This window comes from Molothrus aeneus, chromosome 3, assembly GCF_037042795.1.
Source record: "Molothrus aeneus isolate 106 chromosome 3, BPBGC_Maene_1.0, whole genome shotgun sequence".
Taxonomy (NCBI): domain Eukaryota; kingdom Metazoa; phylum Chordata; class Aves; order Passeriformes; family Icteridae; genus Molothrus; species Molothrus aeneus.
In genome coordinates, this window is record NC_089648.1 from 109482207 (window position 1) to 109509255 (window position 27049).

At 42.9% G+C, this 27049-nt stretch overlaps 1 protein-coding gene across 1 annotated transcript in view; it reads right to left on the minus strand.

The window, feature by feature from the left end:
• PKHD1 (PKHD1 ciliary IPT domain containing fibrocystin/polyductin) overlaps nt 1-20554 on the minus strand; it is a 235758-nt gene extending 215204 nt beyond the window's left edge. The window contains exons 1-19 of the mRNA XM_066545943.1: nt 20503-20554; nt 19347-19424; nt 18251-18395; nt 16737-16836; nt 14581-14638; nt 13667-13745; nt 11407-11481; nt 10665-10729; nt 10001-10040; nt 9121-9191; nt 7707-7808; nt 6297-6392; nt 5063-5198; nt 4112-4226; nt 3008-3283; nt 2458-2544; nt 1744-1837; nt 1172-1314; nt 392-522 (exon numbers count right to left, since the gene is read on the minus strand). Coding sequence (XP_066402040.1) covers nt 392-522; nt 1172-1314; nt 1744-1837; nt 2458-2544; nt 3008-3283; nt 4112-4226; nt 5063-5198; nt 6297-6392; nt 7707-7808; nt 9121-9191; nt 10001-10040; nt 10665-10729; nt 11407-11481; nt 13667-13745; nt 14581-14638; nt 16737-16836; nt 18251-18395; nt 19347-19424; nt 20503-20554 — 1943 coding nt within the window. The remainder of the gene's footprint in view (nt 1-391; nt 523-1171; nt 1315-1743; nt 1838-2457; nt 2545-3007; nt 3284-4111; nt 4227-5062; nt 5199-6296; nt 6393-7706; nt 7809-9120; nt 9192-10000; nt 10041-10664; nt 10730-11406; nt 11482-13666; nt 13746-14580; nt 14639-16736; nt 16837-18250; nt 18396-19346; nt 19425-20502) is intronic.
• Nucleotides 20555-27049: the final 6495 nt, after the last annotated feature.

Sequence of the window (27049 nt, forward strand, 5' to 3'; positions counted from 1 at the left end):
CTACTCATTGATTTTTAAGTGAATAAAGAAAATCAAAGGCTACACCAATTTTCAAAGCTTTCAAAGGGTGGAGTAAAAAACCCAAGTAATTCTCTCTCTTACTGCAGGAAATCGACTGGGAGAGAAACTGGGGAACTTATGTTCTCAAAAATCTTCAAGTACACCTGTGTGTCACTGAGGTGAGATAGTGCATGTAGCAAGAAACATGGAAGTTTACTCATTAAATCCTCCAAAAAGCAAAGAAACACATTCCAGCAATGCCTCTGTAGGCATTTTGTCAGATTACTCCAACAGACAAATTGTTCCTATATAAATAAGAGCTTCCCTCATTTTCCCTACTGCACCTTCTTATGGAAAATGTAATCTCTGATAACTGGAATTGTCTGGATACCTTTCAGAGTCAGTTTCATTGAAGTCCCACTGGCAGGTGAGGTTTCTCCTCACTGGACATGAAGAGACATTAGTGTAGGACACTGAGAGGTGGAGGATGTTGCTCATATGTCCTTTATGTGCAAAACACACCTGCAAAAATGGGGGAAAGACTTTCACAAATCAAAACACAGATAGTTTATATATAATGTACATGGAAGATAAAGGAAGAGATTATATTTCAGTTCTTGTTTAACACTGGGTTGTTTGGCCTGGAGAAGAAAAGACTCTGGGGAGACCTTAAAGACTCTGCCAGTGCCTAAAGGGGCTCCAAGAGAGCTGGAGAGGGAACAAGAGCTGTAGAAGACAATTTTGGCACCCAGATGTGCCACAACATGGCATCAAACTGACCCTTGAGGCTTCTCTGAAGTTTTGGGTTTATTCCTGTCAAAAGCAGAAGATGAGCAGAAAAGTGAGCAATGGATCACCAAACAACAAAGGAGTTTTTCCTTTTGTCAAGAAATGGTTGTCCTTGTCCCTTCCACCTTTCTCCAACACCATCCCACTTCTTCCTTTCCCACAGCAAGGGTTGTATCCCCAGGAACAGTTAACAACCAGGTGTGTTAAACATTATCTACATCTCAGAGATCTCAAACCAAATAAAAGGTGCTCTGCTCTGTGCCAAGACATGATGCTTGATAGATTTGGGGGAATTGTAAACAACCAGATGACTTTATGTTGCTTATTAGGCTCTGAACATTCAGTGCCCAGTGCAAGCTGCTCATGAAGAGAAGCCACTCACATGTGGGTATTTAGTAAGGTCATATTTTGGTAGTGTTGGTGGGGAAGTTTTCACCATCTGGCTTGGTCTGTGGATGCTGAACCTCCCACAGAAAGGCTCTGTTCCACTGACAATGTGTCCTGTGGTGATGATGTTCTCCATATCTGACAAATAAAAAAGAAAATAAAATGAGAGTCAAGATTCATGAAAATACAAGTGGGTATCGAGAAACTGTCAAACAGTCCTACTCTGAGAATTCTCCTGCCAGAGTTCAAGAAGTGTTTGTACAACACTCTCAGACACAAATTCCTGGGGTTGTCCTGTACATACCCCAGGAGTTGGATTTGATGATTCTTGTGCTTCTCTTCCAACTCTGGATATCCTATGATTATTATATTGATCACTGTGATTATTATATTGATCATATTGTTTTTAATGCATACACACAACAAATAGATGATAAACATGAATATGTACTTATACCCATTAAAAGTGTAAATTTCCTACCAGTAAAAGTTTCAAGAACACTTATGTCATAAAAGCAGATCCATTCTCACAATAAATACTGCTTATTTGCCAAAGAAGCTCTCTACCTTCTTTCTCAAAGCCACAGTGAAAGAGGATTTTAGCAGAAGTTGGTTCAGTTTCACATCCTACTGAAAGGAGTTCTTCTATTGCTGCTTGCACCTTTAAAATAAATTAAGAAAGTAGAAAGCAGTCAGTTACAATCATTTCAGCAGAGACTTCAACACATACTTCATTTTTCATCAGCCAGGGATCAGTGGCACAGCAGCTCTGAACAAGCAGGTAATCAAATATTAAGAGAATAAAAAGGTTAAATAATAATATAACAAAATTTATCTCAACAGAGTGTACACTTTTATGTTTACATAAACATTTTCAGGGGTGTGAGACATCCTCAGTCTAATGACTGCCATGGAGCCATCACTCAGGGTCACTTTAATGTTGACAAATTCACAATCAAGACATCAAGAGCCTCAGGGCTGTTGAAGAAACCAGAGCCATACAAGAGCCAGAGCTCATCTGGCATTAGAGAAGAAGTCCAAGGATCTGGATCAATGAAAGTCCAAGAAATCTGGATGTTGTGATAAGCTTAGAATACACTTGGGAGTCAATGCTCAAGAAAAAAAAAATCTCACTGTAAGATATTCTCAGTTTAAAAAAAATCACCTCTCCATCACGTCAACTTTACCTCAGCTTCTGGGCCAAATCTTAACTTCTATCAAGCACCAGAGCTTCACCAATTCCCAGCAGAGGACTCTGTGTCTGTGTTTAATGGCACCTACCTGTTGAGCTGTAGCATTTGTGGGGATCATTTTTAGTGTGTTGTTCCAGGAGATACTGAAATAACCTGTACCAGACACAGTCAACATCTGGGAGAAAAAGAGAAGCAAATCAAGAAATGAAAACAAATGCAAACTGCATGACATATATACACTTCAAACCTGGAATCTTCTACTGGGGAGGATTTTACAGCCAGCACTTTGCCTTTTTAAGCATCTGTGGTGAACCAGGGATCCCTTCCAAGAGTCACTTCAGCTACTCATAAACTGCCCTTGTCCTACAAGGACAAGGATTCTTACATTAACAGGAGAACAAGGGATACATGACTTGTGCAGCTGCAAATGGTCCTTAAAGCTCCTGTCCTGCAGGAGTTTAACCTTTAGGAAAAAACTTCCCTCATTCCTGAGTGCTCACACGCACCCACTCATGTATTTAAAAACCACAGACAACTTCAGCTCACAATACTCTTCTCATCATCTGTCTCAGGAGGTTGTAACAAAGATGGAAACACACATTTTTTTTCACACCTGGCACCACCAAGGCAGCACTGACCTGCACTTCTGGGAGGTGCAAGGCTCGAGCCTGAATTTCGTGTCGCTCAGTGTAGTAGTTGTTCACCACATGGGGGTCCAGCCACGTGTTGTGAATCTGGACTCCAACTCTCATCCCCTTGCTGGGTGTCTTGGCATGATGCAGTGCTTCCAGGTAGTACCTTGAGCCAGCAGTTAGCTCAAATTTCTGGGATTTTGGCTGCCAAAGTTCACTCCAGTTCCTCACCCAGTTCTCAGACCACTCTGAATTGCCAGCAGGGAGAGAGGCAATTCTCACCTGTGTGCAGAACAACCAAATCACAGGATCACAGAATGGTTTGGGATGGAAGGAACATTAAAAACCATCTCATTCCACCCCCTGCTATGGGCAGGGACATCTTCCACTATCCCAGGGTGCTCCAAGCCCTGTCCAACCTGGCCTTGGACAATTCCAGGGATCCAGGGGCAGACACAGCTTCTCTGGGCAACCTTGGCCAGGGCCTCACCACCCTCACAGCAAAGAATTTATTCCTCATATCCAATACAAACCAACTGTCTTTCAATTTGAAGCCATGAAACCAGTTAGCAACATTTCTCCATCCCCAAATAATATTTACTCCAATGCCACAGCTGCAAAAATAAAAAAAAACAAACAGCATATTTGTGTTTGAAACCGATAGCCATGGGTTGATGGCTCACAAAATTCCTTCCTATAATATACGAAAAAGCCAGAATCTCAAAAAACTGTGTTTTAAGGTTCAATTCCATAAAGAAGATAATTGCTATGGCTTGTTCTAGCATTAATAACAGTTAATAGTTCCCCAAATAACTTTTCATGGCTTTAGTTCAGACAGAAGTGTGCTGAACTAACAACAAAAAATATTCTGGAAAAGACAATCAATTACTCTGGTTGCAAGAGTGATTTTTTTTTTTTATGAGCTATATAATGGAGAGGGCAGATGTAAAATATCAAAAATAATCACACAGCTTTGACTCTGCAATAGATTCATAAAAGATAATAAACCAAACCACACTGGGGAAATTCCCCCTTGTTACTTAATTAAAATCCTTTCCATACTCATTTTTAATTTCCATTTCTCTCATTTTTTTCTACCAATAGTAATACCTTCTGGTTTGGATCTTGGGACAAACTTAAGTAGAGAGAGGCCTGACCATCTGCCTGAATCCAGAAGGTGTAATTGTTGGTCTGAGGAGCCACAAAAAACCCACGGAGTCTGGAGCTAAGCAAAAACAGAACATCCACAATATACAAAAGAGGTACAGCAAAAAAAACCCAAAACAACAAACCTCCCCACACCCCACCTTCACATATACACTGAGTAACAAGAAAACATCTTTAAACCATTTTAACGAAACAAACCTTGTTATTTCAAAGCTGAAGTAACCTCAAAATGGCCCAATTTCACATTAAATGTCAATTATGCCTTACAAAAGTTTCAAAAAGGAAATAAAAAAACAGCTCCATGAAACCAAGTATGATTTTGTTGGTGGCTACTTCAGCGCATTTCTTCTCAAACAAAGTCTTAACCCTGAACATGCAGAAAAAGCCAAAACCAGAATGCTCAGAATCAAACAACAAAAACAGAGAAGTGGTAGAAAAATGTAAGAATTCATGCACTTTGCACAATTTTTCAATATCATATCAGAAGTTGAAATGGGAACCAACACGGTTCAGGAATTTATTTATTTGTATTAACTCCACCTTGGCTGCCAACATTGGCTGAGAATCTGCCCCTCCACACCTGGCCAGAGCTCCAGCCCAAAACAGCCTCAAACTGGAGCTCCTTCTACTTCCAGAGCCAATTTTTTGGTGGTATTTCAGCATATCTAGGCCAGGTAGAGCAGAAACAGCGAGGGAAAGCAAAAGGAGGAAAAAATAAAGCACTTCACTGCATATTTTAAGCTTCAAAAGGACCTCGGAGCAAAGGGTTTGCTTTGATTTATAGGAGCTGTGCAGTGAGGCTCTGCTATAAAGAGCTGTCAGGTGTTTTTGCTCCACCTTACACTGCTAAAGGTGATTGCCATGGCTTCGTCTCTTTTTAAGATCACTGAGTACCTGAAGGACTTCTTTGCCCCAGACAGAAACCTTACTGGGGAGCTGGCATTAGGTACAAACTGCCATCTGTATCCAGGACCTGCTTCTGTCAGATCAGAGGCATCATCCCAGACTTCAAAGAGAAGCCCTCTGTTTCCTAGAAAGTTGAAACAAAAGTATTCTCAGCAGCAGCCAGCAGAAATCCCAGAGCACATGCTGGAATCAGTGCTGTAGGAGGCAGGCCAGAGAGAAAATTTTAATAATAAATTGGTTCTGTTTGTGGGGTAGTTTGCAGTCTAAGGCAGAACACAGATCTCGCCATGGGGAATTTGTTTTACCTTGAAACTTTCCAACAGAAATAACAAAACTCTGCAGAGAGAACAACAACCAACCTGTTCACGTCTGCTATTGCAGGAAAAAGCACTGAGATGACCCACAGTCAAAGTTAAGCCTCATTTTATGCATTAAAATCTCCTACTGCAATGCTCCACCCAAGGAGTGTCCCCAGAAGCCTCTGCAGTAACTCCAGTTCAGCCATCCTTCCTCTAAATATTTTCCATGCCTTTTTCCCCTCATTTTCCACAGCCATGCACACCAGTCTGACCTTCCCTCCACCATCTCCTGTCTGTTTGTGGTGGGCTGAGCTCTTCACCTTGGTTTTCCTGGCTACAGAATCACAGAATGGTTTGGAAGGGACCACTCAAGTTTACCCAGCCCAACCTCCTGCCACGAGTAGGGACACCTCCAACCAGAACAGGGTGCTCAGACCTGCACCCAAACTGGCCTTGAATGTTCCCAGGGATGAAGCATCCACCACCCTTCTGGGCAAACTGTGCCATGGCCTCCCCCACCTCATTGTAAAAAAATACCTTCCTTAGAAACAATTTAAATAGATCCCCTTTTAATTTAAAATCGTCACCCCCTGTCCTGTAACTAGTAAAAGTCTATCCCCATGTTGTTTACATCCCCATGTTTCTGAAAACCTCCTTTAGGAACTGGAAGGGGCTCTCAGGTCTCCCTGAAGCCTTCTCTTCTCCAGGCTGGATAACTCCAGCTCTCTCATCAGTCTTTCCTCATAGCAAAGGTGCTCCAGCCCTTGGATTACTTGTAACCCCCTTCCCTACCACCCCAAAATTGATGTTGAAGCAGACAGTGCTTTGGAAAACCCCATTTCATGATTGCAATCATCACCAAATTGTTTCTGCCCTGCATTTCTGTGTGTGTTTGTTTATTTGGAGCTCCAGGAACAGCTCACCTGGCTGGGGGGCTCCATGTCTCCTGCCCTCACCAACAGCCTCAGTGGTGCATCTGATTTCCCAGGGAGAGATGTGCTTGACTTTACAGGGAACACCTGCCAGCAGGGAAAGGAGACAAAAGTGCTGTGGGAGACTTGGAGACACAGCTGAGCTGCAGCACAAACACATCTCAGAGTCATGGAGTGGTTTGGGTAGGAAGGGACCTTACAAATATGTAGTTCCAAGCAGCTTTCCATGGATAGGGTCACCTTCCACTAGACCAGGCTGCTCTATTGGAGCTCCTTTAGGAACTGGAAAGTGCTCCAAGGTCTTTAGCCCCTTATTTTCTCCAGTCTGAACAGCCCCATCTCTCTCAGCCTTTCCTTATAGCAGAGGTGTTCTATCCCTCTGATCATTTTTGGGTCCCTCCTCTGGATTCATTCCAACAGCTCCATGATTTTCCTGTGCTGAGGACCCTGGATGTGGTGCTCTGGGTGGGATCACACCAGAGCAGAGAGGCAGAATCCCCTCCCATCCACCGTGTTCCTAAAGCTTAGGAACCTTTAGCTAGGTTCCTAAAGCTTAGGTTCCTTGAGCTTATTCCTAAAAGGCATCAACATTTTGCCACAAGTCTGGGCTGGTACTAACTGCAAGGAGAACAGTTCATGCCCACAACCAGAATAACTGGAGCTTCCTGGAGGTGTGCAGTGGTTTTGGTTTGCTAATTTGAGATTTTTTTTTGGTTAATGTATTAATGAGTGTGATGGGTTTAGTGTTGGTAAATTACCAGTATATTTATGAGGATGTATTTACTCATTTCCTGCTGTGAGGTAGGACTAGGAGAAAGGTGAAGTAGGTTTAAAACTTTAAAAGGGTATAAAAAGAAATTCATTAATAATAACTAAAAGAAGCAGCATTAAGAATTAAAACAAAACCTTTAGGATATTTCTCCTCCCCCTACAACCTCATTTTTCTTAATGACAATATAAAGAAACAAAACCTAAAATTTTAGTTTACTACTTCTAGAATAGTTTTTCTTTAGGGAGAGAAGTCTCTCTTGTTAATGTTACGGAGATATCTCTACAAGAAAAGAGTTTTTTTGTGATTCTCTTTACAAATAGCAGCTGACCAGGGAAATATGTAATCATGAACTTCTTTCTCATTTTTCTATAAGCTTTTCCCATAGCTGTGTTTGTGGGCTGTATTAACTTATGGGGTATTGTTTTAAAGATGAGTTGTTGAAAGGTAAAGGTTCTTATTATCCATCTATTTGTATCACTTCTGTAAATGCCTCCCATGCAAAACAAGCATGAGGACAAGGTGAATCCTACAATTCCCACACTGGCATCCCTGAACACCTCTTGGGTTTTGCAATCAGGGCCAAACTGTATTTAAATAAATAAAATTCACATTATTTTCTCTGCTCTTACCTGCGGCAGTGACCTGCACTGGCTCCTCAAAGAAATCCCCAGTGACAGTGAGCTCAGTGCCCCCTGCCAGGCTCCCTCTGGCTGGGAACACGGAGAAAATCTCTGCAGGGGAAGGAAAGAGGGATCTGAGCACAAGCCTGGCAGGGGTTAATCCCAGCCCTGTCTCTGGGAAAGCCTGCAGTGCACTTGCACTGCTTCCAGCCAGCTCCTGTGAATGAAACCAGCTTCTCACTGATCCCTTTTTTTGGCAGCCTCTGGGATGACACCAGGGATGAGCAGCATGGATAATTTGGCCACATGGCAAGGGGGACACTGCAATGCTTGGGCTGTTACTTAGCAGGGGTTGCATCTGTCATGCTCAGTTTGCAAAATGCTCTGTTCTGTGCTATTGAGGATCTCTGGGAGAAAAAAAAAATAAAGGCAGAATTAAAACTGTTTTAATTCTCTTGATCTTCTCTAACTCACATCTCAACTTAGTCCTTAGGTTTAAATGTTACCACTCTTTCCAATAATCCCTCAGACTTTAGGGACAAATGGATGGAGCAGAATATCTGAGTGTCCACATCATGACCATGAGATCCTTTCAGGACTTTATCTATTCCAAGTGTGCCATTCCACAGGAAAACTATTTTTCTTTTTGATGACAAATACCCACTTTGCACTCATATTGGAGTTTAACCACCCAGTTCTACTTGTATAGCTCTGGAAAAAATAAGTCTAATAAGAAGATGATGAGGGATTTTGGTCTATATCTGTATATTTTTTGTTAATTCATCTGGTATTTAAACACTAATTTTACAGTATTGACTACTAACTAGCACAGGACAATCTGGACAGATCTAGCAGATCTTTCTGCTCATGCTCTGCCCACAGCCAACTTCATGCATGGTTATTTCATTTCACCCTGCTTTAAATTGTAAATAAAGACACAAAATTAGCCTTCTTAACAAAGATTTGTGTACAATACAGCTTGAAACATCACATGCAGGTTATTTTTAAGGTACCTTAAATAATTTTTTTTTTTAACTAATGGTGCAGTACCCTGCTATTTACCACTTACCCAGAACTCAATTCTTGGAGTAGGTGAACATCACCTCTTCCCTGTAGCCAGTGTAGGAATTCTCATCCTGAGGTCTGCATTTCCAAAATTTCAGCCTCATCAAATACAGAGTGATTTAAGGGGGAAAAGTTTCCCTATGAGCAACACCTCAACTCTAACTGATCTGACAGGACAAGGAACAACACAAATAAATCTGGTTGTTTTTTGCTTATAAAGCCCATACCAGGGGAGTGGAACACCAAAATGAGGACAAAACAGGATTAGATCCCTGGGAAAAGCAACAGTGAGAGGTGTTTTCCTAGATCACACTGGGACTGAGGGAGGACAGTGCCAGTGAGGTGGATCAGTGAATACCTGGATGAGTCTGGTACAGGAAAAGCTCCTGTTTGGCACTGATGAGCCAAGCACCTTTGTGCACTGCTGACCTGCAAGAGAGAAAATGCCTGAGATCCTGGGTCATGCAAATAAAAGCAAACCTTCATTTGGCAGGGCTGGACATTCCAGAGGAACAGTGGAACATTTCTGCAAGCTCCAACTCCTTTCACCAGCACATTGATTCATGAGACCCCATTAAATGGTTTAAACACTTTATTAGAAGTACTAGCACATTGTAAAGTATGTTTTGACACAGTCAGAACCTGTTTTCACCTCCTTTTATGGTTAAAATCTTTCCCATGTGGATGAATAGTTAAAAGCAAGGTGAAAGGTTTTAGTGCAGCTAGCTTTAACAGATCACAGAATGGTTTGGGTTGGAAAGGATGTTAAAGAACATCCAGTGCCACCCCCTGCCATGGGCAGGGACACCTTCCACTAGCCCAGGGTGCTCCAATCCCCATCCAGCCTGGCCTTTGACACTCCCAGGGATCCAGGGGCAGCCACAGCTTCTCTGGGCACCCTGTGCCAGGGCCTCACCACCCTCAGAGGGAAGAATTTCTCCCTAATATCCAATCTTAATTCATCAGACTTCAGCCATTCCCCCTTGTCCAAGATAAAGTATCTCATGTTTTGGTCACTGAAGGTAAAGTATAAAACCCCAAAGTGGAAATACTTTGGGGAGAAACATTCTCCCATGTCATTCCAAATCTGGCAATCATCTCCTCAAGATAACAAACCTTATTTCTGAGCAATGAAACACATGATAAGGTAAAAGCATAATTCACTCATCCTGGACTGAAATGCAGCTCTATTCCCATGCAAAACCAGGGGAATAGAGAGAAAAGATTCTTTTACTCACTTTCCTTTGTTAAACACTGAGAAGCTGACGTTGTGGGACCCTGGAGGAGAGAAAAGTGACAAAGCTTTCAGGCAGAAGTATGAAGTAAATCCTACCAAACGTTGTCCAGGTTCTCTGGGCCCAGTTCTCCCTTCCTTGTACTTTCCTTACAACAGGAAGGAAAATCTATTTTACATATTTAACTCACAATATCCTTCCCAAACAGGAAGGCTGGAGCTCAAAGCCTCCACAAGAAATTAGAAGCTTCTTCAGGGTGCTTGGAACTGTGGAAAAATGAAAGGGATCCCACCTGCTACTGGAGACTGTGACTAGAAGGGAACACCCAATTTATTCCTCTAATAAAGCACTAAAGGGGAGGGACATCACAGACAAGAAGGATTAAAGTAGGAAACTCAGCAAGGACCCCAAATCCCACTGCTGGCTGTCAGCAATGCCCACATCACATCATGGTTTCCCTTCATGTCCTCCCAGGCTGTGCAGAGGACACAAACCAGGGCAGGGGCTGTGCTGCAAGCCCTGATCTGAAGCAGCTTTTATGGACTCAGCCCTGAGCCACATTCCAGTTTGGAAACAGAACAGAAACTCATGACAGACACCCTCCTCCCTGTATCCTCTGGAGTTTCAGGAATGACAGAAACCCACGATTTTACCCCTTTTTACCAACCTATGTGATTCCCTTCCACCCGGCACTGCAGGGTCCCCAGTCCATCCTTCACCTGAACAGGGTAACTGTGGAGAGAAAGGACTTCACTGAGCCTTGAGAGCAAAAAAAAACAAAATATAGTAAATCAAGTAATCAATAGAAGATGGGGGCTTATACACCCAAGATAGTCATGGTTTGCTGTCTTTAGAAACATGGGAGTGAAGCAGGTGAGATGGGAGAGGAACAACTTCTTCCCACTAAAGATCAAGAGTTCAGCAGCTTAGGAGGATGTCTTCCAGCAGCAGTGCTCCAGCTTGGCTCCTTTACACCTATTTCTAGAAGCTGATGCTGTTGGTGGCCTTCAGAACCCTCCCTTGAAATAAAAACTGAGCAGGGACAAGTGGAGGCACAAGGGGAGGGTGAATAGAAAGACAAAAATGTTTCCCCTTTTCTCGCTCCTCTGCAGGTTCCTAAACTGTGAGAATGAGCAGGTAGCAATTAAAACAGATATGCTGGCACTACATCAACCCTCTGGAGTCATGGAACAACACAATTCCCACCATTAACTCACATTTATGTTTAAGCATTTGAAGCTGCAGAAAGCCAGCAGCCCTCACCCACCCATCACAGACCATAACTCCCCAAGGTCTGTCTCCACTTTAAGCCCAAGCAGAAGAGTTTCTCCAAAAGCCACAAATGTTTTTGTGCACAAGCTGTGCTGAACCCTTGCACCAACACAAACCCAAGGTAAACCAGAACTGACGTGGTTCCAGCTCTCCTGTCAGCAAAAGAGCAGAGACTGGTCCATCCATCTCCTTCTGATGTAAGAACAGCTGGCCTGGGCAAAAAATAAACAGGAAAGATATGATGCGATGCAGACAAAAACCTGATCCTGTTAAAATCAGCAGCCAGCATTTTCCCAAGGGACAGGAATTTTCTTATACTTGTATCTAACATTTATTAACCTTCTAGAAAATGGGACATGCCCTAATCTCTTATCTCTGCATTTGCAAAGTGCATTCCTCAATTACTGTGGGGGCTGCAGCTCTGTGAGAGTGCAGCAGGGCCCTCTTGGAGACGCCTCATGCCAGCTCTGAATGATCCAATCCCTCCTCCCTGAAGGCAAGGCTGAACTCCAGGAGGGCAATACCCACCCACACCTTCCAAACCAGCAGGCAGCACCACCTACAGCAGGTACCATAAAAATATAGCTCAGACATTTCTTTATTTCATTGAGGAAAAACACTGCAAACAGCTTCCAGCAGAAATCACCCAAGCTCCTAATAAAAATTTAAATATCTGCTCCTTAAAGAATCTGTATGGGACAACTTCCATTGGAGAGGAGGAAGAACGTGGGAGGAATAAATTCAGAGTAATTAGAAGAGTAAGCAAAGGCTGGCAATGATTCTTTGGGAGTTAACAGCCAATTAAAGGAAATAGGTAATTAAAACCTGTAATGCAAACACTTTGTGATGACCCATCCCTCACAATGCAGTTTTCTGTTGCCTATGTTTCAGAATGCAGTTTTATGAGGTTTTCCTAAAAGAGTTTGCTTTTATTAGTACAGGTGGCTGATACTGAGAACCTTTCCTTTTAAGGAAGACTAAAAAAAAAATCAGTGCTGCCAAATGTTTGTTCAGCATCACTGGACCAGTGTATCCCATACAAAGCATGGGAAAAAGTGCAGAACACACTTGGAAGCATAAAAACCATTCCCTTTTTTTTGCTCCAAATCCTGAATCAGCATGACTGAGTGGCAGACTGCTCTGGTCAAGTCCAAGTCCCCACCTGGTACCTATTTCCTAACACACCAAAAATGGGCAAATTATTCATGTGAAGCTACAAAGGGAACCTGTCTGGTATGCTGGGATTTTGAGGCCATTTCCTTTTGGTGAGGCTGAGCTGTAAATGAGTAAACTGGCAGCAGAGCACTGCAGGCACATCCAGCCTGTGCTCAGACAGAGCAGCCTTTCTTCCCTCTCAAAGCTTCCAGGGCTCCACCAGAGGCAGGTAAAACAATAATTGATTCCAAACAAAGGCTGCTGATTTGCACAGTGTAGAGATGGCATGGCAGGAATCTGCACTGGACTTTCCTGCATGCCAGCAGAGAGTTTAATCACTTAGCAAGAGACATTTCCAATCAGTTTGAGAAGTCATTAAAAAGTATGTCAGTGTTAAATATCTGATGCTTCAATTAAAATTTCTAACTACTGAGAATACACACCTTTCCTGGCTCCTGAAATGATCCTTAAACTGCCAGCAGAGTAACTGTGGATTAATAGTTTATCTTTAAAATACTTACCTGAGCTGAATTCTTCATTGCCACTGGCACAGAAATCATAAATTAACATTTGGTAACATATCCATACATATGGAAATACATATGACACACAGCAGGACAATGTGGATGCTCATTTTGGATTCACTGTGTTTAAAGGAGCTGCTGTCCTAAAACGAGGGGTTTTTTAAACCTAGCTGCTTTTCTCTGTTCCATGTAACCACAGAAGCAACATTAAAAAAAATCTCAAACCTCTGAGAACAAGAAAACAACTACAGAGTGTTTAAAGCAGTGAACAACAAAGCTTTTTGTCTCAAAATACTTCTCTTCAGTCTTCTGGTTCATCAGAGCATCTGCTTCAAACTAATCCAGTTTTTTCTTTAAAAAAATGCAAATGGAAAGGGGAAAATTTATTTAACTTTTCAACTCTGACATTATTTTAATTAGTTAAATTTTAATTTGCTAGCCAAAATAAAATCTACAGCAGCCAGCTGCAATTACAGTACAATTCACACTGAGCTGTGATTGACTGTGCTGCCAGTAAACAAACCAACCAGCTTAATGGACCAGTTGCAATTAGATTAACAAAGTTTGCTGGAGCCCAACTCATGAGCTGCAATAAACCACAAAGGAAGTAAATGGCAATTCTGGGCCAACTGGTTGCAATTTATTGCTGTCGAGGAGGCTGATGGAAGAAATGCCAATTTACAGGGACTGCAGCAGATAGCTGAGTGTTCATAATTACCCATCAATATAATCCATGTTGAAGTCCAGGGTCTCATATCTGCCAGCAATTGTCTTCCCATGAATCTGTATTAAATTTCCTGTTTAAGAGGAAATGGAAATTGAAGAGAGTCTTTTAAAAGCAGAGAACTTATTTGCAGATTTTCTGAGCAAAAGGAAATTAATGGAACAAAAGGAATTAATGGTCTTTATAGATTTTGCAGAGGTTCCTGCACTGAATGTACTCTCAGCTTTTACCGTGGCCCAAGATGATTTTGCACTTAATTCACTTTTCTCAAAGCACATCTTTGTTTCCCACCAAAAAAACCCACATTTTTTTGCATATCTGTATTTGCAAAGAGTTCACAATTTTTCCTCACCTCTTTTGTTAGCTAAACCCCACTTTCTAACCCAATTCTACTGTAGAACCTCATGAGACAACCAAAATTACATCATCTGTACATCAGACAGGGTGAAGGTCTAAAGAAGGATCTTGGCATATCTGTGACCAGATTATTCTCCTGCTTTTCACTCACACTGGGAGGTGAAATATCCATCCAGCTAATACAGAGAAACCACCATACTGACACCCTAAGAATCTAGAGCTGAACTACACCTGAAAACAATTAGAAATTAGGCATTGATTTATATTGAGGCACATCTGTATGACACAATCATCCATGTGGACTGTCTGAACTCCTGAGAGACCAAAACCTTTTGATTAATCTTGACTTTGAGGATCAAACTTTCAATTTTATCTAAAGAAACCTGGAAATACAGAAATAATAGAAATAGGGGGAAAAAATCTGCCATATTCCAATTAAGTTTTCGGGCAAAAATCAATGAATGACTTCTCATGTAACTTGAAAGTCTGATCTAAAACCCCAATAAACAAAAGGTCTGTATGGCAGTACATATTAAAGAAAGGTCCCATACCTGGGGTGCCAGATGATGGATTAATTTGGTAAACCACAGGTGTCTGCTCAGCTGAGAACTGCAAAGAGAAATTTGCAGTGAAATGTCAGCTATTTCTGCAGCAGTCCAACCCCACCTGATGGTGCATTGCTCACAACCCAGCCAGCAGCTGCATTTCAGAAACTCACACTCCCCATTTGATCTTTGTAGCAGATTGCTGCTCTGAGAAAGGAGTAAAGAGAATTATTCCCTCCTTACCCCCTCTCCCTTCACAGTCTGGATTAGTGATATTTTTACATCATCTTTTGTGCCCAAATTGCCCATCCTGGCTTGATCCAATGTCAGAAGACACGGTTTAATACAATATCAAATTTCTAAGACATGCTTTAGCTGAAGTTAAAACCTGCATTTTATCTGGAATGGTGACACCATTTTTCTTCCCAATAGTATATCCTTTAAAACAATTCCATCATCATAGATGTGAAATACTTCAGCCACTCTTTGGCAAGTTTGTTGGGTACCCTAAAGCAGTGGAGCAAAGGCTTTGTCTTGGCCCATCTTACAGCAAAACAACAGAGATTTTTTGGGGAAAGGACCACCTTTGCCTCTGAGGAAAAAACCTTGGAAATCATCAAGTCCAACCATTAATCCAACACTGCTAAATCCAGTAAAACATATCCCCAAATGGCACATCTACATGGTTTTTCAATCCCTCCAGGGCTGGTGATCCACCACTTCCCTGGGGTTTGACAATCTTTTGGGGAAGAAATTTTCCCTAATATTCAATCTAAACCTCCCCTGGTGCAACTTGAGGTAATTTTCTCATCCTGTATCTTGTAACCTGGGAGAAGCGGCCAACTCACACCTGGCTGCATCTTCCTGTCAAGGAGTTGTGGAGAATGAGAAGGTCCTCCCTGACCCTCCTTTTCTCCAGGCTGAGCCCCCCCAGCTCCCGGAGCTGCTCCTCATCAGATTTGTGCTCCAGACCCTTCCCCACGCTTTTTGGACATGTTCATCTTCCCCACCTCCTTATGATCCCCCTCAAGACCTCATTGGCACTTACAGATGCTGCTCACAGCCCAATAAATATCAAAAAGGTAATTTTTTTGCATTAATTCAAAGGCACCATTGCATATATCAGTTTTTTTCCTAACTTTTCCTTGAAGCCCATTCCCTTTCAGAGCTCAGCCTTTCCCTTCCCTCCTACTCCTGGTCATGTTAAAAATGAATGAGCAGCCACAAATTTCCACCAGCAATGGCCACTTCTGGGGAGCAAAGGCACCATCACACCATACTCCAGGCTGCAGGAGATGTGGAGAAAAAAGCCAAAAGCAGCATGAAACTGGGGCCACTAGCTGACAGTCTTGTGAGCTGCTCAGACTTGTTGGTGCCTGCAGCAGCTTTTCCAATCCAATGCAGAGGCAAAATTAATTTTAATACATGTAGCTCCCAGGGCCCAGCCCCAAAACAAAGAGACACATTGTGGTTTATTTAGCTTGGAATGTGCCTCATTAACAGCATCCCCTGGTGATTTTTCATCAGCTCTCTAAACTAGCTGAACCACCCAGTGACTCTTCAGCTTTAATATGCAATTTACTGAAAGTGCTGGGTTTTTTGCTCAAAATTAACACAGAGGTGGGATGTGACTTTCAAAAACACCAGGCCTCATCCCAAAGCACACAGTCATGGTTAAGGATTCTGCTCTGTGAGAGATCACAGAATCCCAGAATGGTTTGGGTTGGAATGGACCTTAAAGACTTTCTCATTCCACGCCCCTGCCATGGGCAGGGACACCTTCCACTGTCCCAGGTTTCTCCAAGCCCTGTCCAGCCTGGCCTGGAGCACTTCCAGGGGTGGAGCAGCCACAGCTTCTCTGGGCAACCTTTGCCACGGCTTCACATTAAAGACTTTTTTTCAAACATCCAATCTAAACCCACTGTCTTTCAGCTTGAAATCATCTCCCCTGGTTCTGTCTCTAATATGCCCTTGCAAAAAGTCTCTCCCCATCTTTCTTTAGCTTAGGGTGGGAATTGAATGGTCTTAGAGGTCCCTTCCAATCCAAACCATTCCATGATTCCATCCATTTCAATGTATTTCCTGTGACACAATGTTGAAGCTTCACTCCCTTCAATACCTTGAATTCTTTATCCTCACTTCTGCACTTGCTTGGTGATTACCTTGAAAGAATAGTTCTCTTTCTCCACCTCAGTCAGGTTGTTAATCACGTGTCCCTTAAAGATCACCTCCACATAATACAAACCCTCCTGGGGTGAAGACCTAGGTGGAAGAAAACGTGTATTTTATTTTTATACAAATTGTGTTTAGGAGCCAAGTCCTTTACAGAGTCTCCATTCACATCGAGTCTGCTGAGACTTTCATAGAGCAAAGGAGCTTTACACTGTCAGCCCAGACTTCACACATATGAAGCCAAACTTTAAAATAACAATTTAAAAGAAATGTGGAAGCACAGTAAGAAATCACAGCTAAGAGCAGAAGGTGACAGGACTGCATTGGCACTCCACCTAAATTATTGTTAATGCAAAACACAAGCATTCTCATTAGGCATGCACAGAAAATAATTGTTATTCATTAGTAATAAAAGTAATCCCTGATCTGCAGGGCATCTTGATCCTGGTCCATAAATTAATGCTGCATCCTTGTTTCACAGTTTCCCAGCACAGCACCCAGCAGAATTAACTCCCAGCCAAATCATAGCAGCAAAATATGGAAGATTCCCCTTAGGTCCCTCTTCAGACACCCCCGTCTTCCAGTCCAACCACATGTGTTAAAGCTATGACAGGATAGAAAGCAGGCAAGCCAAACTGCCCAGTTGGTGCTGGGAACCATATTTACTTCCTCTTCTATTCATAACCTCTCTCTATCACCTTGGACAGGTGAAGGACACCACAAGCTGGTAGAGTCTCCTCCAAGATTTCCTGGGGAGTTTTGCATCTGAGAGCTGGATGTCTACAAACCTCTGCAGGTCTGAGCCTGGACTGCCCAAGAATCCTCACTGCGACCCTCAAGGTCTCCTTGTGCTTCATGAATTTACAACAAAAATCAATCAACCCAGCTTAGCAGGTGCTCAGTGAGGCCACAGCGTGAGGATTTGTGAAGGAATTTTGAATTTAAGGATTTCTGAGTTGGTTTAAATAATGTGATTTATTTTTCTTATCTTCCACATAAGCCAGAAAGGTGAGTTCAACTCACATCTTCACCACATGGCTCAGAAGGTCACAAGACCTCTTAAAAATTTATTAACCAATAAAATACTACCAACAAGGATATTTATACTTTTAACCCAATCCTTAAATATTTTTTCTTATAGACTCATACTGCAGTGTAAGTTTTATTAGTCAATCATGTTATAATACACAAACCTACAGTACAATACTCTAAAACTCTAAACTTTCTTCTAACTTAACATATCTCTCTTTTAAACTATAAATCCACATTCTTACTTCTAATACCTAAATTTGAAAGACTTTTCCAAAGCTTCATATCAAATCCTTGTGTTTAATTCTAAACTTTGACTTACAGGCCCAAAATTCTGAGAATTCCCTAAATTTCCGATTCCAACACCATAGGAATTCTTTCAACTCCCAAACTTCTTGTGCAGACACAGAAGGAAAATGAGGATCTTGTTTGACAAAGGGCAAGGTCTCACCCACAGTGTAGCTATGGATCATACCTTGTTCTGCACCTTATGGTGGGCAAGTCCAAATGCAGAGGAGAGACATCACACGGCAGCCTGGGCAGGTCTGGGTGCACCAGGGACACCTCCAGCTGGGATGCACTGGCTGGAGAGACAGATTCTACCTGGTGGGATGCTGAGCCTAAGAAATAAAATCAATCAGAAGGGCTCTGTGAGGACAGGATCACTCCCACTCACACAATGAGCATTTTTGGAGGTATAACCCAGCTTCTCTAGGAATAAGGTTTAGAGCCCTTGATCAGGCTTTTTAAAACCCAGTTTGTGTAATTTCATGTTGTGGTGGTTTAACCCCAGCTGTCAACTCAGCCCCACACAGCCACTCACTCACTTTCCCTTCAGGGACATGGGGAAAGGATTGGAAGGGTTAAAACCACGTCCCCAAGTCCATTTCCACACATTTTTAAATCCCCCTGGTTACTCTACCCCTGCACTGGGCAGCCTGGGCCAGCTAATGACCATGCACAGCTGATTCAGAAACCAGCTCTCTTCACAATTAATAAATATTCTTCACTGTGGAAAATCAGTGTTTGTACAGCTGGTTTGGGGCCAAAATGGACATGACATATAATTTTCTGAAATTTTTACTAAGTTCTCATGTTTATCATAAGAGTTTTAAAATGCTCCAGCATCACAGGCCATATGAACAGGGCAGATTTTTAGCTTTTCTTCAATAAAAGGGCAGGAGCAGTAAAGAAATTTCTAGCCCTACATCTGAAAAAAAAAAAAAATAAAGTGAACATTTTGACTTTTGTTGCTTAGAAATAAACCTTCGGCAATAGCTTATAAAGTCATCATTTCAAGCTGATTTCATGCTATGAGTGTTGTAGCCTATGGCTCTGTTGGGTAGGGTTTGTCACTCCAACCACAAACCTCAGAAGGGAGCTGATTATCTGTTATTTTTCCATCCCTGGAAGTGTTCAAGATCAGGTTGGACAGGGCTTGGAGCAACCTGGGCTAGTGGAAGGTGTCCCTGCCCATGGCAGGGGGGTGGAACAAGATGATTTTAAAGATCCCTTTCAATCCTTTCTATGATTCTATTTCAACACACACTTTGTAAGAATTTGAAGCTCACCATCCAGGGTGATGGTAACCCATGTTCCCCCAGCAATGCTGCCCTCCTGGGGCTTCACAAGTGATCCTGAGGCTGTCCCTGCAAAAAGAAAAAAAAAAAAAAAAAAGAAAACAGCTCCATCAAGCTGAAGGGAAATGCAAATATTTTGAAAAAATTATTCAGGATGAGACACAGTGACCTGAGAGCTGCCTTCCTGTGATCCCACCCTGCATCCCATTTGTCTTTCTCAAGCACCATCCAAATTAATCCTGTTTCCCATCCTTTTCCTCCACCATTCTCCCCTGTTTACAGCTCCCCTCAGGGAGGTGTTGATGCCTTTAGGGCTTGGTGAACCAAGCTACAGCCCGAGCCTCCTGTCATCCTCAAGAATTAAAGATGATAAACATCATTTTTATTCCTTCATCTCTCAAAGAAATGTGTTGGCTGAGTTCTGTGCACCCTGCCAAAATTAAGGGTGCCTACAGAATATATTCTTTTCTGGCTCCCAGACAGCCTGTCCAGCTATTTCCTTTTGAAGTCCTTAGGAAAGACATTCAAGCCTGGAAAAGAGCTCCTGCTTCATGATGTTAATCACCTCTAACATGCTATGCCATGTTTTTCATAAAGACACCAAATTCCTCAGATAATTTAGGATTTGTTTTGGGTACCCCATTCTCTGAAGCTCAGAGATGAACCAGGCTTCCTTTTATGCAGCCACTGACCAGAATTTTCCAGAAGTCATTTTATAATTATATCAACTTTCCTGATTAACATTTTAGGAGATTTCCAGCTTCTTAGCCATATTTGGATGCAATCTGATCAAACATCAGCATTGACCACCAAAGCCAAATACTGGACACTTTTGCATCATGAACCCTTAATATCAACATGCAGAGAGTGACATATTTATCATCAAGTAAACAAAAAACAATAGGTATGATATGAACTCAGGTAGAATACAGAGAATTAAAAATTAATCCAGAAATCTCCTCTATGGCTATGGAAACAATGCCATGGAAAATCAATAAGGGTGAACAATGCCCAATGTGCTACAGTCAATATCCCATAGTTTTCAACAACTTTTAGAGGTTCTTCTCCACTACTCACAGGCAGTCTGTGTCCAATCCCCACTGGATATTGCAGGTGTGGTTGGAGACACCACCTCTCCATCACCCACCTGCCAAGAATATCAGCACAGCACTCATCAGGAATGTTCTCCAAAGGTTCATCTTGAACACTGGATGAGGAATTCACAAGAGTCTGGCTCCAGGACCTTCCTTGTAACTTAAAATATAAAAAAAAAAAAAAAATCTATATTCTTTCTTCTCACTGCAAATCTGTGGGAGCAATAGCTGTGAACTCTTCTAATAATTTAAGAATATAAACATTTGAGTTACAGACCAGGTCTTACTCACTATCATAGCCAGAGATATCACACATTTCCTTTATAAAGTCCATGTCAGGAGCTGTTCTAACATTTAAAGACAGACTGACAACTTCTCCTGCCTTCACCCTCAGTATGGAAAAGCATGGGTGCATGAATTTAGCCACATTTTTAAATCACAAAATGGTTTTGGTGGGAAGAGATCTTAACGATGACCCAGTTCCAACCCCCTGCCATGGGCATGGACACCTTCCATCAGACCAGGTCTCTCCAAGCCCCATCCAACCTGGTTTTTACTGCTTATGGACCACAAGACCCACTGCAACTACTTTCTATTTATTGCACATTTTAACACACTGCAAAGTGCACAGGGCAGAGTCCAGCACAAGTGAATGCTGCATTTCAATGCAGGTGCAGAAAACATCATTTGGATTTAATTTTGTTATTCTTTTTAGGAGTTTTTCTGGCTTTACTTACCTTATTCAATTTGTTCTTCCTCCATTCCTCTGATGAGTGAAGTGCAGGGGCTCTGATACCAGCACAAGAGCCCCATCCCTTTGGCACCAGCTCTGTCAAAGGTTTCAGGCTGGGGTTGTGTCAGTCACTCTGCCCAGTGCTGAAACCCACCAGACAAGCTTCCCAAAAGGCTCAAATCCTGTCACAGACAGCTCAGAGCTGTCCACTGAGGGTGCTTAATTATTAACCTAAGCTACTTGCTGCTATTAACTGTTTTGTTCCAAGACTTTATTAACAATAACAAAAATAAACTTGGATTGTTCTTCCACTGGTATATGGTTAGGTGCTCCAATAGGAGGACAATTAATCCATTTTATCCTCTTTTTTTCCCTCCTACAACATGACAACTGTTTCTTGATATGCTGATATTCAATCTGGGACTGACTTTCACAGCAACTGGGCTTCAAGGTTCCCTTACATATTATTAATTTAATTTTTCCATGGTATTCCAAACAGCATCATCTGCTGGGAATTCTGCCCAAAGGGTGTTTAGAGCCCTTATCACTTCTCAAGTAGCTTTAACCCTGCAGGTCTTTTTGCCTGTGGAAAAGAGGGCAGTGGACTTTCACAGTGATTTATCATCCATGCCCTGGAGAGCCTTAGCTCCTGGGAAGATGCAATCCAGCCTCCCCCAGACACTGAATAATACCTCTGCTCCCACCTCTGCCCTCCTCTCTTTGAAGCCCAGATGGATTTTGATGGAATCCCTCAAAGGTTGCTGAGCCCCTGCCCTGGTATGGAAACCTTCATGGAAGTTTCCACTGAAATTTGCAGGAAGTTCCCAGACCCCTGCAGCATAACTGAGGTTTAATGAGTTACCACACACCAAACAGCAGCAGAATGTGCTCATGCTCTCACCTCAGCCCCAAAGGGAGGTGGAACAGGCTTGCTGAGCCTCAATTCAGAGACTCAGTGGCACAAAGTCACGGGCAATCAACCCTCAGGGGAGCTCTGGAGCTCTGCCCAGCAGTGGAACCAGTTGTGCTTGGTTTATTCTTAGGCCAAGCCCCAGTGTCTCGGCCAATGATTACAGGAACCCCGTGTGAGTTAACCCCACCAGTGATCTACACTCAGTTTACTCATTAGCAAAATTAGACTGGAAATGTGGTCAGAAGGAAGAGTAAACTCAAGGGAATTGTAAAAAAAAAAAAAAAAAAACTATTGCTAAAGAAGAGGCTGTTCAAGGATGACAACTTGAACCCAGCCTGTTTCACCCAGCAAACAAAAGAGATGCTGGTAACAGGGTCCACCCACAGCCCCAAATAAAGGGATAGGCCAGGTGCAAGGTGACTTCAGGAAACCCCCTCAGAAACAAGAGCAGACAGGGCAGGGTGCTCAGCTACAACACAAGCCCATAATCCAGAAAAAAAGACAGGACCAGAGGGGGATTACAGAGCAGTATTTCCAAAGCACAGCTCAGGGAGGGAGCACAGGGCCACAGATGAGGTTAAATCGTGCTCTGGAACCACGGCCAGGCTGGGGAGGGTGGTCCCAGGTGAGGCTGATCAGGGCCATTATGGTTTATTGCTGCTCCCAACACACTCTGCCACTCAAACTCTCCAGGTCATAGTCAGCAAAAACTATTAGTATTGGTATTAGCATCCATAGCACTTCGCGATCCAACCCTAATAAAATGTTTTATCCAGGAAATCTCAAGCAAACCTCTGAAGTTTGCAGATCAGGAGGATTTGGCTGGAATGAGGAGTTTACTCTTTGCAGAAAGTCACAGATTAAGTAAAACAATGCATAGGGAGCCCTACCTATAAAGGAGCTGAAACATGAAAAGAAGGAAAGGGCAAGTCTGGAGGAAGCCACAAAGATAATTGAAGGGATGGAACAACTCTCCTGCAAAAAAAGGATGAGAGGATGAGATAACTGGGAGAATTCAGCTTCAAAAAGAGAAGGTTTTGGGGTGACCAATTGCACTCATCCAGGACCTGCAGGGAGCCTACAAAAAAGATGGACAGAAACAATTTACAAGGGCCTGGAGGGACAGGGCATGGGGGAAGGGTTTAAAATGACAGAGGGCAGGGCTAGATGGGATATTAGGAAGAAGATTTATCTGTGAGGGTGGTGAGGCCCTGGCCAAGGTTGCCCAGAGAAGCTGTGGCTGTCCCTGGGTACCTGGAAGTGTCCAAGGCCAGGTTGGACAGGGCTGGGAGAACCTGGGATAGTAGAAGGTGCCCCTGCCCATGGCAGGGGGTAGAACTGGATGAGCTTTAAAGTCTCTTCCATCCCAAACCCTTCTGTATTCCACAATTCTATAAAAAACATCATCCTTAATAACCAGAAACCCAGGCCTAGAATTCAGATCAGGAGAGGAATGGCCAAGGCACAGAAGAGCCTTGCTATAGGGTATGTAAATACTTTGTCACCACAGGCTGATGCCCATTTTTAGGGACACCTAACTAAAGATGTCCACTAAAGAGGAAACCAGCACATTTTGATGAGCAAGTGCACATTTGTATATACATGCAAGCCACTTTTTTTCCTGCCAAAGAAGAGTTCTGCTCAAAAACTTCACCCCTAGTTTTGCTTGTTTGGAGTTACTCATTTAGAGGTTTAGATTTAAATAAATGGAAACAGCCCTCTGGACAGGCTCAGCATCCAGAATCTGAGTGATTCCTGCAGTGAACCAGAAAGGAGGCAGAGCCAAGCAGGAGGGGCGAGCAGTGGCTTTTTGTCACTAGATGGAAGCATGGAGCCATCAAAGGCCTGTCTGACACTTGAAATACAACCCAGGAGTGGCCCGGCTGCCGCTGCTCTGCCTGACATGGGTCCAGGAGTGTTTTGTGTTAATTCCCTGTGCTTGAGGAAAAGCCCAGGCTCAAGCAGGCCGCACAGGAAGAGGAGATGTGGGATTTATTCCCAACCCTTGCACTCACCCGAGCGTGATTTGGGCTAAACAGTGTCACTGGTGTGTAAGGCAGGGATGACACTGCCCATGGGGCCTTTTTCAGAGGCAGCAGCATGGAAAGACTCCGTTTTTCCAGGATTTGGAGAATTTCTGAGATGGAGGAGCCTTGCAGGAGCCAGATGAGGGGTCCCCTCATGCTCCCTCACAACAGGAGCGTGGCAGTTGTTGGACACCACATGGCACCTCGCAGAGGGACAGCTGAGGGGAGGATAATGTGGGATAAGGAGGGGTTTAACAATTCTGTCTGCAACTACTGCAATCCCCTCCTCCCTCCCAGCCCTGCTGATGTATCCACCACCCCACAGCAAGGGCAGCGGCCTTCTCTGCCTCCTGCTTGCCAAAGTCAGGCCTTGGCACCATAGGAAATGAGGTGAGAATGCACAATTCCTGCACCTACCCCTGTAAAGAGAGAAAAATGCATCCCAGGGGAAAGCCAGACTAATGGAGCTCATTCTTGGAGCATGAAATTATAGAATCATAAAATCACAGAATGGTTTGGGTTGGAAGGGACCAAGAAGCTCATTGATACCAGGCCCCCTGTCCTGGGCAGGGGTGTCACTCCCTAGATCAGGTTTCTAGGGGACTGATGCCACTTGGTGGCCAGAAGCATTGTGTTTCTCTGGATTCATCTTTGGATAAGCAGCTTCCCCTCCAATGCAGGGTGTGCCATGCTGGACACACAGTAAAGAAAAACAGCTTGAAACTGCTGGAGCTTAGTGACAGTGTCCAGACCCAGGGCTGTGATCCCTGCTTTCCAGACACAGGGAGAGATCTCTGCTTTCCAACTTGGCATTATCATAGGATCACAGAATGGTTCAGGTTGGAAGGGACCTTAAAGCTCATCTCATTCCACCACTTGCCATGGGCAGGGACACCTTCCACTATCCCAAATTGCTCCAAACCCCATCCAGCCTGGGCTTGGACACTTCCAGGGATCCAGGGGCAGCCACAGCTTCTCTGGGCAACTTGTGCCAGGGCCTGCCCACCCTCACAGCCAAGAATTCCCTCCTCGTATATAATCTAAATCTACCATCTTGCAGTATGAAATCATTACTCCTCTCCTGGAAGGTTGAGTTACCAGTGGCCTGGAAGACTTCCACTGGCCATGCTGCTCTGTGCTGAGGTCTTACAGCTGCTCTTTCTTTCTATTAATACTTCACTTTTCCTGTATTGACACCAACTTCCTAGCAACCAGGGTCACAGAGAAGGTGTTAAGAAGCTGGGCTGATTAATAATAAATCCTGGGGTTTGATGTCTTTTTTTTTTTCTTGAGAGGCTCGTTAGACACCGGCAGGCAGGGTGCTGAGCTGGGATTTCCAAAGGAAACTAGGGGATTTGGAAAACCTTCTCTGATCAAGTTTCCCTTTGAATCCCAGTCTTCCTCCTGCTGGCCCTCAGAATCCAGCTGGGTGAGGCTACTGTCCATGGGGAGGTGAGCTGAGGCTGGGCAGTGGTGCTAAACAGGGATCTGAGTACTGGAAAGCCAATACAGTTTGTTCCTGATCAATCCCAAATCAGAAGAAAAAGCTCCTGGCCAAGAATCCTAGAATCACAGAATGATTTGGGTTGAAAGGGACCCTAAAGATAACCTAAATCCAGCCCCTTACCATGGGCAGGGACACCTTCCACTATTTCTAAGCCCTATCCAGCCTGACCCTGAACATTTCCAGGGATGGGGAATTGAAAATGTCTCCTGGTAGGAACAGCATTCAGGCTTCTTCACCCCTACTGTTCCTTTACAAAGGAAAAGAAAAGCATTTTCTTCCTTAGAAATCATAATATTCACATTAAGGATTCTTAATGTGAATATTTTTAATATTCACATTATTAGGATTTTGAGATTTTAAAACCTTTTATTACCACTACTTCTACTTACATTTGCAGCCTGTAAATGAACTGCCTGACTTACCTGGCTCACTTTTCTACTTGATTTTTAAGAGATTCAACTCTTTCCTTTGAGAGGAAAAATGCTGGTGCTTCCAGGAGCCTTCCACATCTTTACAGGGTCACTTTTCAACAGGATAAAAACTCTATTGAGGTTATTCCCATAGCTACTCTTGCTACATTTTAAACAGGCACTGAACTTCTTTAAATTCTAAATTTATTGCCGATGCAGCTGCTTTAATGACAGGTTTGAGGCTTCTTTGGTTTCAAGGTTGGGTGTGTTTGTGCTCACATCTCCTGTGGGTCACAGAGGGGATGTGGAGTCCCCCCAGCCCCTGTCCCTGGCAGATGCTGGACCCTGGGGATGTGTGGTGGTGTTTGCAGGGGTCCCAGGATAAGGGGAGAGATGAGAATCTTGACTCCATGTTTCAGAAGGCTGATTTATTATTTTATATTTTATATTATATATATTTGTATATAATATAATATAATATAATATAATATAATATAATATAATATAATATAATATAATATAATATAATATAATATAATATAATATGTAATTTTATGTTATATTAATTTTGTATTATTTTATTTTAAGACATTATTTTACGATATATATCATATTAAAACAAAATTATATACTAAAACTATACTAAAAAAAGAGAAAGGATTTCATCAGAAGGCTAGCAAAGAAAGGAATGGAATGATAGTAAAATCTTGTGACTGTCCAGAGTCCCAACACAGCTGGACCTGTGATTGTCATCAAGTAGAAACAACTCACATGGACCAATCAAAGGTGCACCTGTTGCATTCCACAGCAGCAGATAATTATTGTTTTTCTTTTCCTCGGAGGTTTGTCAGCTTCTCGGGAGAAAAAATCCTAGCAAAAGCATTTTTCAGAAAATATGTCTGTGACAGGGATGCACAAGGCATCTGGGCCAGGAGAAACCAGCATCTTGCAGGGGATTTGTCTGTTCAGGTTTGGTCTCCTCCCACCCACACAGAGGAGGCTCTCCTGCT